This window comes from Pseudocercospora fijiensis (genome assembly GCF_000340215.1).
Source record: "Pseudocercospora fijiensis CIRAD86 unplaced genomic scaffold MYCFIscaffold_8, whole genome shotgun sequence".
Lineage (NCBI taxonomy): Eukaryota > Fungi > Ascomycota > Dothideomycetes > Mycosphaerellales > Mycosphaerellaceae > Pseudocercospora > Pseudocercospora fijiensis.
Genome location: NW_006921539.1, coordinates 2,441,896 through 2,460,915, shown reverse-complemented (window position 1 = coordinate 2,460,915; position 19,020 = coordinate 2,441,896). Strand labels below are relative to the sequence as shown.

At 45.8% G+C, this 19,020-nt stretch overlaps 3 protein-coding genes across 3 annotated transcripts; 2 read left to right on the top strand and 1 right to left on the bottom strand.

Moving 5' to 3' along the window:
* Positions 1–15: 15 nt before the first annotated feature.
* On the top strand, positions 16–1,838 carry MYCFIDRAFT_190396 (uncharacterized protein; the record flags this gene model as incomplete). Its single annotated transcript, XM_007932029.1, has 4 exons — positions 16–336; positions 391–678; positions 753–1,703; positions 1,809–1,838. The coding sequence occupies 4 exons, from the start codon at positions 16–18 to the stop codon at positions 1,836–1,838; spliced, it is 1,590 nt and encodes a 529-aa protein (XP_007930220.1).
* Positions 1,815–3,253, bottom strand: MYCFIDRAFT_34905 (uncharacterized protein; the record flags this gene model as incomplete). The annotated part of the gene is made up of 2 exons (XM_007931469.1): positions 1,815–2,601; positions 2,667–3,253. The coding sequence occupies 2 exons, from the start codon at positions 3,251–3,253 to the stop codon at positions 1,815–1,817; spliced, it is 1,374 nt and encodes a 457-aa protein (XP_007929660.1).
* A 475-nt stretch (positions 3,254–3,728) lies between these two features.
* Positions 3,729–4,940, top strand: MYCFIDRAFT_199257 (uncharacterized protein; the record flags this gene model as incomplete). Its single annotated transcript, XM_007932028.1, has 1 exon — positions 3,729–4,940. The coding sequence occupies one exon, from the start codon at positions 3,729–3,731 to the stop codon at positions 4,938–4,940; it is 1,212 nt and encodes a 403-aa protein (XP_007930219.1).
* Positions 4,941–19,020: the final 14,080 nt, after the last annotated feature.

Below are 19,020 nucleotides of genomic sequence, written 5' to 3'. Positions count from 1 at the left end.
GGATAATATTCGATGATGGAGAAGAAGCAAGAAGCGCCTACGGCATTGGTTGTGCCAGAAGGCCGAATGCCAGGTGAAGAAGAAATCGAAACCCCTGCAGACGGAAACGAAGCAGAACGAAATGCTGCGCCGAAGCTTGAGCTTCAACGGACTGTTTCTGGACCACCGTATTCTATCTTCACGCCTCGAGCAAAGATTTTTATTGTCGTCGCGGTCTCTATATCGTCTCTCATCTCGCCATTTGGTGCTACGACATTCTACCCAGCTCTAGATGTGATTGCACGAGATCTTGGCGTCACGCCGACGTTGATTAATTTAAGTTTGACGACTTACATGGTAAGTGAATGGTCTAAATGATGATTGCGGAAGGTGGATGCTGATCTTGAAAAGATTGCTCAAGCCATTGCTCCAGCACTCATAGCAGGAATGTCAGACACGAATGGCAGGAGACTATCGTATATTGTCTGCTTCATAATCTTTCTGGTTGCGAACATTGGTCTCGCGCTGCAGACGAATTATGCGGCGCTCTTGGTACTGCGTATGGTGCAAGCATTTGGGTGTAGCGCCGCTATAGCTCTTTCGAATGCTGTCGTCGCCGATATTGCCACGTCTGCAGAACGTGGCAAGTACATGGGCTATGCGACAGCAGGACTGTTGTTCGGCCCAGCTTTTGGTCCGGTAGGTTCTTTCCATCTCATCTCTGTACGACCTGTCTCAAGCAATCACTAACCACTTCTTTCCTCTCAATCCAGACAATTGGAGGCCTCTTCGCCCAATACCTAGGCTGGCGTTGGACCTTCTGGTTCCTCGTGATTTTCTCAGGCTTCCTGTTGGTAGTCTTCACACTCTTCTTCCCCGAAACCTGTCGAAACGTCGTAGGCAACGGCTCCATCCCCGCCAAAGGCGTGAACCAATCCATCTTAGGGTACCTCCAACAACGAGGCCACCGCCTAAACTCTGGAGATGACGCAAGCTCCTTCACCACAACCTGCAGCAAAAAAGGATCGAAGTTTTCCCTCCCAAACCCACTTCAAACCCTCGCAATCCTCACCGACAAAGAATCCTCCTTCATCCTCCTCTACAACGGCCTCTTCTTCACCGGCATGATGGTCGTAACAGCCTCCATACCCACCCTGTACGAATCTATCTATCACTTAAACACACTATACACAGGACTCTGCTACATTTCCATGGGCATGGGATCTCTAACCGCAACATTAACAATGGGTCATGTAGTAGACTGGAATTTCCGTCGACATGCCCGCCGCCTCAACCTCCACATCAGCAAAACCCGGCAACAAGACCTCACAAATTTCCCCATCGAACGCGTCCGTTTCGAAGTCGTGGTTCCAGGACATATCATCGGCACAATCGGAATTTTGATCTTTGGCTGGACGTTGAATTTCCATACCTCCCTCGCTGGGCCCGAGGTGGCTTTATTTCTCATTGGTTTTGGCGTGTCAACGGCTTTCAATATCACGAACACTTTACTCATAGATTTACATCGTGATCAACCAGCTACCGCCACCGCGGCCGTGAATTTTGCTCGATGTTTGATGAGTGCGGGTGGTGCGGCGGCCATTATTCCGATGTGTGATGCTATGGGGATTGGCTGGGCTTTTACGTTTTTGGCGCTTGTTTATGTTGTTTTGATTGCGGCGGTGTTTTGGTTGATGAAGGTGGGTATGAGGTGGAGGGAAGAGGCGAAAAGAGGGAAGAAAGAGGTTCAAAAGAGAGAGGACGGGGAGGAGAGGGAACCGGACACGGACACGGACAGTAAAGACGAGGAGGATGAGAATAAGACATAGATAGAATCACGGTTGCAAGATCTCATCTAGACTAAAGTCTACGTCTGCTCCACCAATCTCTCCGGCCTGTTTCCAAAATTTACTCAGATGCCTATTCCCACTATCACAAATTATCGTTACAATCCTCTTATCTCTTCCCAATTTCTTCGCCATAGTCGCAGCAGCCACGAGATTCACAGCACTACTCGCGCCAACGAATAACCCTTCGTTCTCGACCAACCATCTTGCCATCTTCATCGCCTGTTCATCTGTCACTTTCACCGCGTCATCAATCAAATGCATCCCAGCCTGGAAATTCTTAGTCAGACGATTAATTCCGACTCCTTCGACAATACTATCAACTTGATGCCGTCGTCTCGTGCCTTCGGCTTCTGTAGATGAGAACATAACCCCATACCGAATCTTATTGTAAAGACCGCTACCCTGAGGATCTGCAAGGATGATTTTGAGGTTCGGGATTAAAGGCTTGAGGTATAACGCTATGCCAGCGATCGTACCTCCTGTCCCAGCTCCTGCTACGAAAGCGTCAAGTTGGCCTCCGGAAGTTTGGGAATAGATTTCTGGACCTGTGGTGGATTGGTGTGCGAGGTAGTTTGCTGTGTTTTCGAATTGGTCTGCGAAGAAACCTACGCCGGGTTTATTTGGGTCGTCAGTGTGCTCTTGTGCTCGACGACGGGCTGTGTTGACGAATTGGTTTTGGTCGATGATTGAGGCTGGAGGCACGCGTTCGACTGCTGCGCCGAGTTTGAGGAGGATGTCGGATTTTTCGGTAGAGGTGTCCGATGGCATGCAACTAGAAAGAAATCATTGAGAATTTCGGACATGTTGGAGTTCACGGGGTTCTGAAGATATACGTACATGTGTGCTTTATATCCTCTCGCCCTCGCCACAGCTGCGAGTGAAATTCCCGTTGAGCCTACGGTGCCCTCGTAGATTGTGTCGCCACGATCAGGTACGAGAATTCCAGCTTCTTCAGCATGCGTGATCATTGACAGGGCCACTCTGTCTTTCGGCGAATTGCCAGCTCCATTTAAGAATTCTGCTTTGGCTAGAATTTCGCATCCTGTTGCTTCGCTCAAAGATTTTAACTTGATCAGTGGCGTATTGCCTATTAGGCCTTCAACACCAACACTGATCTCATCTTGAGGAGCTATGGCACTGGACTGTGACCATCTGGCATCGAGATTCGATTCTGGTAGCACAGAGGACTTTCGCCTTGTGTGGTCCTCTAGTCGGACATAGTCTGGGTGGCCTGGTCTTGGGTGGTTTTGGCCTCGCAGGTGCTTTATGCGTTTGCGATAGGCATGTTCCAGGTCTGGATAGAAGTCCTTCAATCCTAGGGTGACGATGATTCCAAGAAGAAAGCCGCCCGTCGCTGTGAGCTTGTGTCGGTTATCGACGATACTGTCCCATATTCGATGCCATACGTCGGCCACGACTCCCATTCTCAGCGACGTATATCAGAGCCGCCGCATGCTGTCCAGATATGTGAATCAACGTTGGTGTGGAATTGTGAAATGGCAACAGCATATGACGCTGCAATTTTAGCTTCGATACCCTTGCAAAGCACAGGCCTTCTCGGAAGAGAGCTCCGCAACCGTACCTCGCGAAGTGAACAACTCCAGGCCATTGTTATTGAACAGGAGACAGATTGGTATGGACTCTCCCGCGGTAAATCGCCTTTTCCGACGTCTAGCAAGTCATAGCTTCTGCCATCAAGCACGGCATATTTCGAGGCCGCTAGCAACGACACAATCGCGATGCCAAAGCAATGGACGACGGCCGAAGACTACGAACGAGAGCTCATGGCAGCAGAGAACCGATCATTTTCCTAGCGACAAATCTGAAGAGTTCAAGCGCTTTCCAACTGTGACTTCAGATGCATTGCGAGGGCGAAGGGAGCGACCGCGGAGGGTGAAAATGCTGATGCGAGACTTCATCGAGGACAGCTTATACAATCCTCACTATGGATATTTCAGCAAGAATGTCACCATCTTCTCGCCTGGAGCACCGTTCGACTACAACAGCATACGAGATGAACCGGAGTTCTATCGATTGCTTGGCGAGCGCTACACCCAATTCGAAGACCAGCTGGACAAGAAAGAGTATAATGAAGCAAGGCAGTTATGGCACACACCCACAGAACTGTTCAGACCATATTATGGAGAGGCCATAGCAAGGTACATGGTGGCAAACTACAAGCTCACCTTGTATCCTTACCACGACTTGGTAATATATGAGATCGGCGCTGGAAACGGTACACTCATGTTGAACATTCTGGACTACATACGGCACACAGACCCAGAAGTGTACGCCAGGACGCAATTCAAAATTATAGAAGTCTCGCATGCACTTGCCAACTTGCAAGCGCAGAAACTGAAATCGACTACTTCAGCGCGTGGACATGAGGGCAAGGTCGAAATTATCAATAAATCCGTGTTTGACTGGGACCTGTACGTGCCTACGCCGTGCTTCTTCTTGGCCATGGAAGTCTTTGACAACTTCGCACATGACGTGCTGCGGTATGACCCGTTCACGGAAGAAGTCATGCAAGGTTCGGTGCTTATCGACGGCGAAGGCGACTTCTACGAGTTCTATAGCCGCACCTTGGATCCAGTCGTGCAACGCTTCCTTCGAGTGCGAGACGCAGCATGCCAGGATAGGAACTATCCAAATCCACTGCGAAAGTCGAAACTACTACGATCGTTACGACATCAGATGCCGCTCGCGCCAAATCTGACGTTGCCGGAGTACATTCCGACACGATTGATGCAATTCTTCTCCATTTTGGCCAATAAGTTTCCAGCACATCGACTCATCACATCAGACTTCCACAGTCTGCCGCAAGCTACTGCTGGATATAATGCGCCAGTGGTGCAGACAAGATATGAGAGGAGGACCGTACCTGTTCGGACGCCGCTCGTACAGCAGGGGTATTTCGACATATTGTTTCCAAGTGATTTTGGCGTAATGGAGGACATATATCGCGCCACCACAGGACGGTTGACGAGAGTCATGTCGCACGAGGAATTCTTTCAGAGATGGGCATATCTTGAGGACACGCAGATGCGGAGCGGAGAGAACCCTTTGCTCAGCTGGTATAAAAATGCTAGCGTTATGGTGACTGTGTAGATTATGTACAGCCATATGGAGACATGTCAATCTCCTCAGCCGCCCGGCACTTTTACGCTGAGATGCTTTCTCATCGAAAACAGTCAGTCGCATTCGGTCATGAAGCTTTTCGTGGAGAAAGAGAATGTCTCCCAGGGGGCAGCCTGGAATTGCTGCCTCGACTGCTCTCAGCTCAGCAGATGTTGATGCATGAAACAATATCTCTGCGACGACCAGCTTTATGCAACCCCTACCCCGGAGCCAAAAAAAGACCATGAAAAGTGGTTGACATTTGCCAAAGCTCATGTCCTCAATTGCACCAAGCTCCACAAGATCTCATTCACAGCAATGTCCATCTGTGATGCCATGAGCTTCGTATACTGCCCGATTCGGAGTCACATGCGAGAGAAGCAGGGTTGTCGGATAAGCTTCACCCGACTTTAGCCAGAACACAACAGGCAATCTTCATGCATCGCAGAAGAAGCGAAGCGAGATGCGTTGCTGCGAAGATTGTGCATATGACTGGCGTATTGACACAAAGGATGGTCTTTCTCAAGTATACCCTCTGTCTGCTGGTGTCAACAGTTGCGACCACGGCAGTAATCTTATCCAACTTTAACTACAAGCTTGATTCGGCAGGCAACCTCATAGACGCTCACGATGGGAAGCTATACTACTTCGATGGCAAATACTATCTCTACGGGACTTCATACAATTGCGGCTTTCGCTGGCGTACCTCCAACTTCACCTCACCGTTCTGTGGCTTCAAATGCTATTCCTCGAGTGATCTTTTGACGTGGCATGACGAAGGCTTTCTATTCGATGCGTCGACACAATACTGGCAGGAGGCCTGCGCTGACACTGCCGCGTGCTTTCGTCCAAAGGTCTTGAGAAACCCTAAAAGCGGAGAGTACATTATGTGGATGGTTGGTCATTTGCCGTTTATGCTGTTATTGATACGTTTACTCATGAGTCGTAGAACTCGGGAGCTTCGACCTACAGCTACACAGTGTTCAACGCTTCAAGCCCCGTGGGATCATTCGTCGAATTGGGCAAACCTGTCATGCCGTACGCTCGCGGAAACACAAGCTATGGTAACGGAGATTTCGGCATCACAATCTGTCCTGATAGTGTTAGGTATATTGTCTATGATACTACACCATTTGTCACGGGTCCACCGCTTTTCTCCAACCCCAATATTACGTTCGGTATAGTGCAACGACTTACGCCTAATTATAAAGCAACCGAGGCGGAGTACAGTCTTACTAGCTTAGCGAATATTAAGGCTTAGGATATATTCTAGAGGAACGGATAGTAGTATCTAACGGTACGGTTGCACCTATGCTCGGCAATTATTCTATCTTGTACTAACAGTTTTAATATAGTTTAGACATATTTGCGGTTACAACTTACTGCGACTTAATAGATACGAGCTATATTAAAAGTCGAGATCCTTTAGGACCTTAGCTAGAAGCCGACCGGGTCCGAATCGCAAATAGTTTATACGGAGGCTAGTATACTATAGTCGCTTAGCTTCTACGCGCATACCTAGCGGCTAACGGCGACTATATATAGCTTTATAGCTTAGATATATAAACGAGCGATATTAACGAAAGTAAGGTAGGTCTATATTAGGAGCCGCTCTACTTCGTAGATAATAGATATTATAGTAGGGACGGTACGCTAGCTAAGCCCGGTATATACTTTCCGTAGAACCGTAGATACTTACCCTAATACTATACTATTGCCTAACTACTAATCGTCCCTCGCGTAACAATTAGTAGCTTCGCTTTAGTTAGATCTAGATCTGTTCGAATAGTACCTAAGTACTAGACGAACGGGCATCTTAAAAAACTAAAAAACGCGACCGCGAGGTCCCGTACTAGCGGCACCGACCTACCTACCTAACTATAACAACTACCTACGCTCGATATAGATACGATTACGATAGTCCTCTAAATTCCGTATATTATCTTCTATATATATATAGCTATATACCGACAGCCCTCTAATCGACGGCGCCCTATAGCCCTCTAATCGCTAGACTAGGCGGCCCGCCTTCCTTATCTAGGTTTGTTTACTCTATACTAGCACCTGCCGAAGCGGGCACTAGTCGAGGCAAGAGCCTATAAGCATCCTAACAGTTTCCCGACTCTAGTCTAGTTCCTTAACTCTATACTTATCCTATATTTTTACAAGATTACCGAGCCTACGCTTATTCTATAAATACGCTAGCTTCCGTACGCCCCGATTTAGACGCCTACTCGTTAAACATCGCTTTTTGCTTTAAGGAGTTCTTAGCTAACGCTAGTTACGCTAAGTTAGTATACTAGAAGTAGAGAGACCCGCTAAAAGCAGTCGTTACGACAATTACTACTTATTATTAGCCCCTAGAAGAATATATACTACGAAAACTCTCGGACGCTAGAGGTAGTACTACTCTCGGTTTCCCTTAGGATTAGGCAGTTAACCGCTCTTTAGTTACGGCAGCAGCGAAGACGCTAATTGCACTCCGTAACGAACTTGCTATTTTAGACTCGATAGAGCCTAACGACTTAGCTACTCCTACTCTAGAACTAGTACCGCTGTTACTAGACACAGTAGTGCCTACAAGTCTAAGTCCGGACACTAGCCTATAGCTACGTCGTCGTCGGACCGTTTTAGCAGCTAGCATACGACGAGTTATATACATACGTTATAGGTCCTTACCGATTGTATTTCCCCTAGGCCTACGAGAACTTAGTGCCTTAGAGCTGTTAGTCCCGAGCAGTCCTAATTTGTCTTTACCGGTTTCTATCAACCCTAAGTAGTAGGGTCCTAAATAGCAAGGTTTGGAGCAATAGAGCCCTAAGCCCGAATAGTAAGAGCTTCTAGCCCCGAACAATCCGGAGTCCCTTTTATTAGATACTAAGCTTTACTAACGAGGTACTTAGTAGTAAGAGCTTTAGTAGCAGAGGCCCGAACCGGAACATTAACGTCCTAAGACGCAGTAGTAAGGACTACGACAATAAGAGCCGTTAATCCTATCCGCTTCTACTAAAGACATAGCTAATATATCCTAAGAGATAGACTTAGAGTTCTAGCGTACGGACTTAGTATATATAGAGCCTAGCGTCGAGCGTAACCTACCTTCTCGATAGCAGACATAGCGCTATAATAGGTTAGTCGACGCTTTCCTAGGTATAGAGGCTAGGCGTCTAGTCGCAGACCGCTAGCGTATACGCAATACTAGCGCGGGACTATCCTCCTAAAACTAGCGAAACGGCAAGTAGCTAGCTTACGACAATCCCTAGCCTTAACGCCTACGAGAAGGCGCGCTACGCGAAGTTCTAGCACGCGAGAACTAGAACGCCGCTAGCGCTAACGCGGCCGCTAAAGACGCTAACGGCGAAATCCTAAATGCCGCTAATCTAGCCGTCCTACGTAACGAGATACGCTAGCTGTTTAGACAACTGTTAAATTAATAAGTTATATAGACCTAATAGCTTAGGGACGAGATCTAGGATAAGATCGACTAATTACGCTAGAGCATCCCTTCGAGCTTAGTATAAGATAGGCTAGATACTAGAAGAGCTAAGCGCCTCGCGCGTATAGGTTTAAATAAACAGGTTCCGTATAAACAAGTTCTATTAGCCCTACTACCTAACCTAGTCGAGGCCTAGCCTTATTAGTTACGCTGTAACGTAATACGTAACGCCGAGGCTAGACAACGCTGCTATAGCTAAGGCGGTGCGGCTAGCGGAGAGCCTCTAAGCCCGAGCCTAGGTAATTCTAGTACCTAAGGCGGGAACTTTAGCTCTCGAGGTTACCGCTTTAACCCGCACTATATCGACAACTTTTAGTTTAGCCGCTTACCCTATTATAGCCTGTAGCGTTCTTAGCGCTTAGAGAGGTTCGACCCGATAGATATCGGGTACTTCTATCCCGACGCCTTATACGCGGACTTAGATAGCTAGGACATCTATACGTATAGTAACAAGGTTACATTTACCTTAGTATACCTGTTCTTAGACGTAGCTTGCGACTACGCGGCGGTTAATTACGCCCGCATAGTGCGTACTTAGCTTACGAAGTGCCTACGTAGAGCCGTATAGCAATAGTTTATCTACGAGCTAACGAGTAATAACCGCGATACTATCCGCGGAGGAGAGGGCATTAAGCGCTAGTGCAAGGCACTAAGGGACAAGTTTAGCAGATCTATCGTCGAGGCCTAGGACAAGCTATACGCCGAATCCTATATAGTATAGGACGTACGCAACCGTAGAGCACCCTAGTAATTTATTATAAACTGTATCCGCTACGTACGTAAGGCAGGTTTCGAGACAGACCCTAATAGACCGTACGCCCTTCTCTACTAGGCATAGTTACGATTCGAGCCCCGCCTATAGGACAAGCTCGATAAGCCTTTACTAAGCGATACGATTTACACTTTTATACGAGCTATTAAAGACAAGTATAAAGTATAGTACCGTAGATATATATAGTCCGATAGCTATAGTACAGTACGAGGCCGCAATAGATATAATAGTAAGTTACAATACCGAAACGCTCGCAATAGCGACTAGTACGCCGATTCTTCGGGCGCGTATCGCAATACTTCTAGTCGCGGTTACGCTAGTAGGTTCGACGATCGGTACGCTATAGTAGTACGCGGATATCGCGACAATTTAGGTCGCAGTTACGCCGGCGGCTACGGCAATAAGCGCCCTAGAAATAGTAGCTATACTAATTAAAACTAGTATTAGCGCCGGGATTAAGGAAACGATAGGCAAGCCCTAGCGAGGGAGGGACGCTAAAAAGAGTACGTTTCTAACCGTAACAATTAGGTAGAGCTACGTAATAATAATCGGGGCTACGATGTACGCGGTAGCAAGAATGCTAATCGTAGACAACGATAAGATAGGGGTACGCGAAACGACGCACGCGACACCTAGGGTTAGTAAGAACGCAGCTACTAAGGCAATAAGGCCCCGCGCAACTATTACGCTAATAAGCAGGTACCGGAGCCTCTAGTCGGAGAGCCTATATCTACCCTATAGCCGCGTTTATACTTACGCCTACAATCTAGCTTACGCTACTCGACGAGGCTAGTAAGCCCGCACTCTATACCGGCGTACTTTAACGACTAGGTAGACATCTACTACGGATTAGACGACGTAGATAATAACGCCTCTTTATAGGACTCCGTATTAGTATACTATAGCGAAGTGCCGCTACTATCCCCCTTTTCCCTATATATCGGTAAGTACCTTCCTCTAGCTATAGAACCCTTCGCTACGATACAGTCTTTAAAGTTCTTATACTTAAATTGCAGTACGAAGTTCGATAGTAACAATCTCTTATAGGACTATAGGCGTACTAAGCACGCTACGGAGCTAACGCCTAAGAAGGATAGTATAGAGGAGGACGCTAGGCTTATTAAGTCCGCTATATTGCTAAAGGTTAAGGGAGAATACGCGTTTCGAAGCTATTATTATCTACGTACAGTCGTGCGCCTATAGAAGGATAGTACGGAATACGCGGTTTGCCTAGATACTAGCGCTACTATATTACTTATCGACGAAGCCTTCCTATACTAGACGCGCCTAGACATCGAGCGCAAGCGTCTAGTAGCCCTACTTAAGGTTAAAGGCGTAGGATTAACGGATATTACTAAGTACGTAGACCTCGATTTTTAGGTACTAGGAATCGTTAAGAGCTCTAAGGTTATCGCCTATATACGGCATAAGATATACGTCGTTAAGGAGCTTAGCGCTAAGTTCCTTATAGCGATAGACATTATCGGCCTAGAGAGCATTAAAATTGATATGCTATACCGTACTACGACAATTAATTCTTATAAAAAAGCGAAGATTCCCCTACTAGTAGGCCGCAAAGATTACGTTAAGTTCTATACGGTTATATACTCCGGCGATAAGAACGTCGTTCTAGCACTATAGACTATAACCTTAGTGCCTGTCTAGTTTAGAATAGACCTTCCTACAGATCGAGACGTAGCCTTCTACCCGCAAAACTAGGAGCTTAAGAACAAAGCCCTAACTATCTACGCCGCCGTCGTAGACGCTATAGTAAATTTCGTATAGGTCCGTAACGATACGGATTAGCTATAGACGCTGCTACGACATACAAAGATAGGGTATATACGCGAGTGTAACTACTACGGCTGCTACTATATCGCGCCTAAAGATTACGGCGTAGCCGGCCTTCCGCTACCGGACCTGCCGAACTCTATAAAAGAGACCTAGCTTTTTAATAGCGTAACGGCCTACGGCACTAAAGAGCAGGTACAACTTATCGAGGCCGTAGTAAAGAAGCACGAGGACCTATAGAAGGACAAGGGCACTACGGTAGACATTCCTAAGTCTAACTACCTAGAAGTTACGCTAAAGCTAGGCTATAAGAACGATAAAGTTCCTATAGTAGCGTACCTACTCTGCGCCCCTAATAAAGAAGTCGTAAACAAGACGTTCGACCCGCTATACGTATAAGGAAAGATGTCCTTTACTACTAAGCCTACCTAATTTAGGTTCCTAGTCTTCGTAGTCTAGAAAACAACGATAGTAGACGGCAAGCTAGTCCGCAAAGGACGTGTAGTCGTAGACATTAGAGGCCTAAACAAAATCACAGTTAAGGATTCTTATTCGCTCCCTAGATAAGAGGACATTATTAAGGCACTACGCGGCTCGACTTATATTATAACGGTAGACGCGGTATCGTTTTTCTATTAATAGGCAGTAGCCGAGAAGGACCGTAGCAAATTCGCGATTAATAGCTACCGCGGCTAGGAACAGATATACGTAGCTATTATAGGTTTCTCAAATAGCGTATAATATATCTAGCGCTAGCTTAACAAGATCCTTAAGCGATACAAATCCTACTACTATGCTTATATCGACGATATTGTTATCTACTCCCGTACCTTCGACGAGTACCTATAGCATCTAAACGCCGTATTCGAGTGCCTAGCAGGCAAGAACATTAGTATCGCACCGTATAAGTTATTCCTCGCGTATCTATCTATAAAGCTTTTAGGCTAACGAGTATTAGGACTAGGATATACTACTTATAAGGAAAAGGTCTAGGCTATCCTAGACTTAAAATTCCCTACGACGCTAAAGGATATCGAATTTTATTTAGGACTAACTAGCTAGCAACGCTAGCATATTCTATACTACTCTACGATTACGATGCTATTCGAGAATCGCAAGAAGGAGCTCTTGCGCCTTAGCCTAGCTAATAAAGGAAATAAGCGCAAACGCTACGCTATAAGGACCCTAGCTTTCGACTCCGATAAATCGCTAGAAACCGAGTATAAGGCCTTCGACATCCTTAGACAGATATACCGTAATGTTAAGTTCTCCTATTACGCGGACCCTAATCGCCCTATATATATCGACCTAGATGCCTATATAGGAGGATTCGTAGCGGTAGTATACTACGTTAAGGGAGATCTAAAGCCGACTATCGAGAATAGCAAGGCCGCACGCTTCCTAGCAGATTAGGTACAAGTTATTATATATCTTAGCAAAGCCCTTACGGACGTCGAAAAGCGGTACCTAGCTACCGAGCTTAAGGTTAGCGGACTAGTCTAAATAGCGCGGAAGGCACGAATAATCCTATAGGTAGTACGCAAGCCGGTATATATGTTTTCCGACTATATTACGGCCCTAGGCATTACTACGGCAGCGAGCCTAGCGACGACTACGTCTATAGACAAGCTTAACCTCCGTCTAGTACGAGCTAGTTAGTACCTCTCTTAGTACCCTAAGCTTAAGGTACACTACTGCCTAGGACGCCTTTATAGAATACCGGACGCCTTAAGTAGGCTCGTAGCGGATCTTAACTAGGTAGCAGATCAAGTATACGACATACTAGATCCCCTAGTATACGACGATCTAGCGCCTACGAATAATATAATCGACGCGTACTATATATACCTATGCGAAAGCGAGGGTGCGATTTGCTTTTACGCTACTATAATCGACGAGCACTCCGGCTAAACGTACACCTCTAACGAGCCTATAGTTTTCTACTCTGTACTCGTAGAACTCGCTACCGAATTTAAGGACAACTTAAAGGTAGGATATACTAAGAACCCGCATTAGTCCGCAATCCTAGCTTAGCTAAACGCTATAGAGGAACGCCGCCTACGAGCCGCCGCTAAGAGGACCCTAGACGCTAACGACAATCCTAATTAAAAGGAAGCGGATATTATAGGCGAGGCCGAGTCGAGCCTATTAGGACTTTGTTTTTTCCTACGCGACGACCTTATCTATTTTAAGGACGATACCGACGGTAGAGAGAGGCTATATATCCTCCGCTCCCTATATAAGGAGGTCTTCTAAATAGCCTACGATTATTACTACTACGCAGGTTATTACCGCACTTACGCTCGTCTATACGCTAGCTTCTATATACGCTAGCTCGGGCGCGAGGTCTCTAAGTATATCGCTTACTGCTCCGAGTATATCCTAAACTAGACGCTACGCTATCCTCTATACGGTAAATTACAACCGATTAAATGCTAGCCTATTCTATAGTACGCTATTACTACGGACTAGGTTTACGGCCTGCTACCTAACAAAGACGGCTACGATAGTTTCCTTACTAAGACGTACAAGTACTCTAAGCGCGTTATACTACGCAAGTACAAATTAACGTAGACGGCGTAGTAGTACGGTAGCGATTAGATCTAAGGACATATCGAAATAGAGCGTAACCTTCCGGCTATTATAATCGGCGACTAGGACCCTATTTAGCTTAGTAACTTTATAAAAGCAGCCTTTAAGAAGTTAGGTACGAGGTTCTTCGCAACGACGGCGTACTACCCTTAGTCGGACGGCTAGTCTAAGCGAACTAATTAGACCGTAGAAATCGTACTACGATTCTTTACCTCTAATTATCTAGACGCTAATTAGACGGACGCACTTCCGTATATCTAGGCCGAGCTTAATAACGCTAGAAACGCCTCGACTAGAGAGGTACCTAATATTCTAATTCAAGGATTTAAGACTAACTTAGACGCGCTAAACCCCCTTACCGAGCTCCCTACTAAGGACTACTTAGCATTAAGATAGGAGGCACGCGATTAGGCTGCGGACTCTCTCGCGTAGGCGGCAGCAATAATAAAAGACCGATACGATCGCAAGTATCGCCCTATTTCCTTTAAGACAGGCTAGAAGGTACTGCTTAAGCTATATAAGGGTTACCGCCTGCTAGGGAACTCTAACCGAAAGCTCTCTGCGTAGCGTACTAGTCCTTTTAAGGTACTACGCCTAGTCGGCAACCTCGTATACGAGCTCGACCTCCCCCTAGTAATGCGTATCTACCCTATAATCTTAGTCTCGCAGTTAGAACCCTACTCGGAGGGCCGCGATCTATACGACCGAGAGGTACCCGAGCTAGGCCTAGTAGATAAAGCACCTTTCGATAACGACTACCTATACCTAAAGGCGCCCTATTACGAGATCGAGAAGCTCCTCGGACGTAGAGTCTCTAAAGGCAAGACGCAATATCTAGTTAAGTAGCGTAGCTACGGTTACGCGCATAACGTTTAGTACGACGTTAACGACCTCCGCGACTTAGCGGAACTTGTCTAGGAATACGATCGCCTCTACCTATAACAAGCGTTACGATAGCAAGCGTTACGTTAGCAGGCGGCACGTTAGCAAGCGCTATAATAGTAGGCACCGACAGCGCCGTCCCTAAGCGCGCCGTAGTTAATAGTAGGAGAACTATAGGCTCGGCCTTCTTAGAGGCCTAGTTTGCGTAACTCCTAAAGAACGGCTACTTAGAAGGTTAACTAAGTAGCACTATACGTAACAATAGGTATCTCTATCGCGGCACGCTATATTATAGCATTATTGTCTATAATTAAATCGCACCCTACTTTACCTTATTTTAAATCGCACCTTACTTTACTTTATTTTTAAAACGCAAATAGTTTACTTTATTGTCTTTCCCCTATTATTACTCTAATCCGACGGGCTATACCGCATATATAAACGGCGCGGCGCAAGCGAGGTAAAGTTTGCGTTATAATAACGTAGAACGCCCTAGCAACGCCGCAAATTTTCGACGCTATAAACACGCAATATATTAAATTCTATATAATATTAATCTCCCCCTACTCTAGCAAACCTACGACTACGTACGCTCTCTAGTAACCTATTATATCGAGCGACGCCGGTATGCCTAGCGACATTACCGCGATAGTACGCTACCGCCCTTAGAATAACAACTACGGCCCGCCGCCTATCGATATATATATATACCGCTAGGACGAGTTGTCCGATCCTAGCTAGACCTAGCTAAACGAACGCCGCTATAAGTCCCTACTATTCTTCGCCTCTTAAGAGCCTAAATTCGAGCTATACGACGACTACGCTATTACGCTAATAGACGTAGCGTAGAGACTTAATTATAGTATCCTAGTAGAGTAGGTGCTAGTACTAGTATACCGCGAACTAGACTAGCCGCTCCGCGACTACGTCGGCGAGTTTATAAGCGCTAAGATCTAGACGCGAATCTATAATACGCTAATCCTATAAGTTCTCCTTCGCGGACGCGCTACTAAGATCTACCTAATTATAATCGCAGACTTTTTCCTCTATAAGTACGGCTCCTACCGCGCCTTTATTACGCGTATTCGCGCGTAGGACTATATAGAAGCTACGGACTTCGCCCTACTACTCCTTAATCTAGAGCTTAGCGCAACGGACTATAACTTATTACGACGTATTAAGATTATACTCTAGGAAAATACAAGCCTACGTAAATACGAGAATAACGACTGCTTCGAGTAGGCCCGTTTCTTTAGCATACTAGAATTCTACTAGTTCCTCGATTAGGCGCCCGACGTATCTAAGACCGACGACGGCGGCGCAGTCGTTACGCTCCCTAACCCCTAGTATGCGAAGCTTTTCTACGACCTAGACGACATCCCTATGCCTATACGAAACTACGATATATACTACGCTATCCGAACGCTATCGCGGCTTAATATTAGTATAACTAATTACCCGTAGATAGAGGCGCTATATAGTAGAAACTACGTCTAGATAGCGACGTAGCTATTCGGCGCGCTAGCAAAGTACGGTTTCTATTCTAACGCTATTAGTATTCTATACGAGGTACTTAAGGGCATACCTAGATAGCGTAACGCGAACGTCGACCTTAACGTAGTTTACGACTAGATCGCTTAGATCGTAGGCTGCGATAAGATAGGCGAGCACCTAAATCGCGACGACCTACTAGGTTAGTACCCCTTAGAGCAGACACTTATAGCCGAGCGGATACGTAACTAGCAAACAGCGGCGATATATATTAAGGCATAGGAAAAGATTCTAGCCGCAGAGCTAGTAGACCCTATTACTAGCGAGATAGCTACGCTACTATAATACCTTATATAGATCGCGTCGACGGTAGACTTTTAAACCGAATGCTAGTACGAGCTCGAGCGTACGCTTATAATCGTCTACGACTAAGATACTATCGTATAAAAGCGTAAGACAAGCAGAGAGTAGAAGGATTATCGTAATACGCTACGCTACTACTAGGGCGACGACGGCTTAAATCTAGATAAGAAGATCCTACGATATAAGTAGGACGCCGAGCCGAGCGAGACTATAGTAAAGAATAAGCAAGACGCGCTAGGTATAGAAGCGACGTAAGATAAGCGGGACGCTATCGAGCTAGAGCCTATAACGTCTAGCGCGACGATCTATAGAAGATATAGAGATATAGGCTATTATAGCGAACTTCGAAGCTAATCCTCTACTACCTAAGGGCCGTTACCTTAAGAACTCCCTATAGAAGTATTAGCCGACGCTAATCTAGGCGGTTCTCGCGAACGTTTTCCCGCGTAAGATAACGCTCGACGCTGTCTATAAGAACGTCTAAGTCCTTCTTAGATATATAACAATAGCACGTTCCGTCGATAAGGAGCTCTCTAGGTAGGCAGAAAACGAGGATAATATAGTAATTATAGTAGACAGCGAGTAGGTACTTACCTTATATAGCTAAGTAGTATATAAGAAAGCAGTAGGTAAGCTTCCCTAGGCGGACGCTAAGCTATTATAAGACCGCGTATAGCAGCTAAAGACTATTAATAAGTAGCAACCGCAAAAGGCTACTAAGTAGCTATAACTACCGAAGAACGTCGGCAGCGTAGTAGACGCTACTACTAAGAAGTCGCTAAAGGACGTACCTAAGGACGTAGAGAATAGGGAGGAGACAGGTCTAGTCGCTATATTATCGACCGTAGTAGGCGGTAAGGCTCTAGGATAGGATACCGAGATACAGGACCCTATAGAGGTACGAGAACGCAATAAAGAGCTCTAGAAGGTAGTAATAGAGGCAATTTTAGCCTACGTAACAGAGCCTATAATAGTAGCACAACTAACCGAGGCCGTCCCTATCGCGTTCCTAAGTATAAAGACCGTACTAGACGCTAAGTTCGCGTAGAAGTTACTAGAAGCTAACGTCGGTATAAGTCTTACCGAAGTAGGCGACGTATTTATTCTAATCTCGAAAGATAGGTTAGAGGCGAAGATGCGCGTAATAGAAACTACCTAATTTAACGACGAGTATAATCTAGGATAGTACGTTATAGCGAACGACCCTAAAGCTAAAACGCTCGCGCAAATATATAACGATAAGACCGAGTATAACAAGGCCCTAGCCCCTATTAACTATAACTCCCTAGTATATAAGAACCCTAACGGCGGCGACGACTCTCTAGTACGCGATAACTCTTACGACGACGGCGACTCTCTAGTACGCTAAAATACTAACAATAGCGACGACTTATAGTATAGCAATTAGAACGACGGCGAGCGGTAGTAATATCCGATCCTAGATAGCGTCGATATAAATAGAGATATTCGAGACGCTATAAAGGCATTAGGCGCCCGCTAGCGCACCGCTGCCCTCTCCTATATAACGACGGTAAACGCTATTAAGGTCGCTATAAAGGAGGACAACAACGTTATCGAGCGTATTATAATAATAGACAAGTTAGCCTGTATAGGACAAATTACGCTCTAACTAGTATACGAATACTAATTCCTTAGCTCGGTATATAAGACTGCTTATATAAACGAGTACTTTAAAGAATTTATTAGCGACTTTTACCCTACTCCGGCACCTAGTATAGACCTACGTAGTAGGCTCTAAGTTATATTCGACTATGTCTAGGGATACTATAGAGGCCCGCTAGTCTTAGGACCGACCCTATTACTCTATACGCTACTACAAACGCGTACGGTAGTAGAGTACGACGCTAACCCCCTAGCTGCCGACTATAAAAACAAGACATCGGACGAGCCTACCGATTATACTAAGCCTACCGATAGCGCCGATTCCCCTATCTATAATAAGCCTACTAACGACACCGAGGACAATTAGGACTCTATATAAGCCGATACTAAGGACGCTAACGTTTAGGACCTTATATAAGCCGAGGACTATACCGATAACACTAGCGACGTATCTACTATCGACGACGCGATAGATACGCCTAAGGGATAAAAGGAGGACGACGATAAGAAGGACGCCCTAATAGACGTAAAGGAGGAGAAGTAGCGCTATAGAGCGACTAGAGCAGCTAAGATAAATAAGGGTAAGGCAAACAAGGACGACGATTAGGAAGACAGAGTAGTAGATAAGAAGAAGGTACGCTATAGAGCGGTTAATATAGATAAGGACAAGAACTTCTAGCGCTCTAGCATATAGTACACCGGTATAGAAGACTAGTTAGAGTCGCAGTATTAAGCTAATATAGTAGTACTAATATATAACGCGCTAGGATTTAAGATAATAGACTATATACTACCGATAGGCACCCGCTTATCCGACTTTAAACTAGGAATAATATACTACAAGGTCGACGATACTACTATCGGCTTAAAGGATCTTAGAAAGTAGTATATGTACTCCGTCGAGGTATAGGGATATCCGCGCTCTAAGCGCAAGCTAATTAGCCCGCCGTACCTATACTATAAGTAGCATCCTAACGGAATATACAAGATTGCCGCTATTGCATATCGCACTATACTTATAGGTAGCGGCACCTTCCGCTATAAGGCCCTAGATTAGGTTA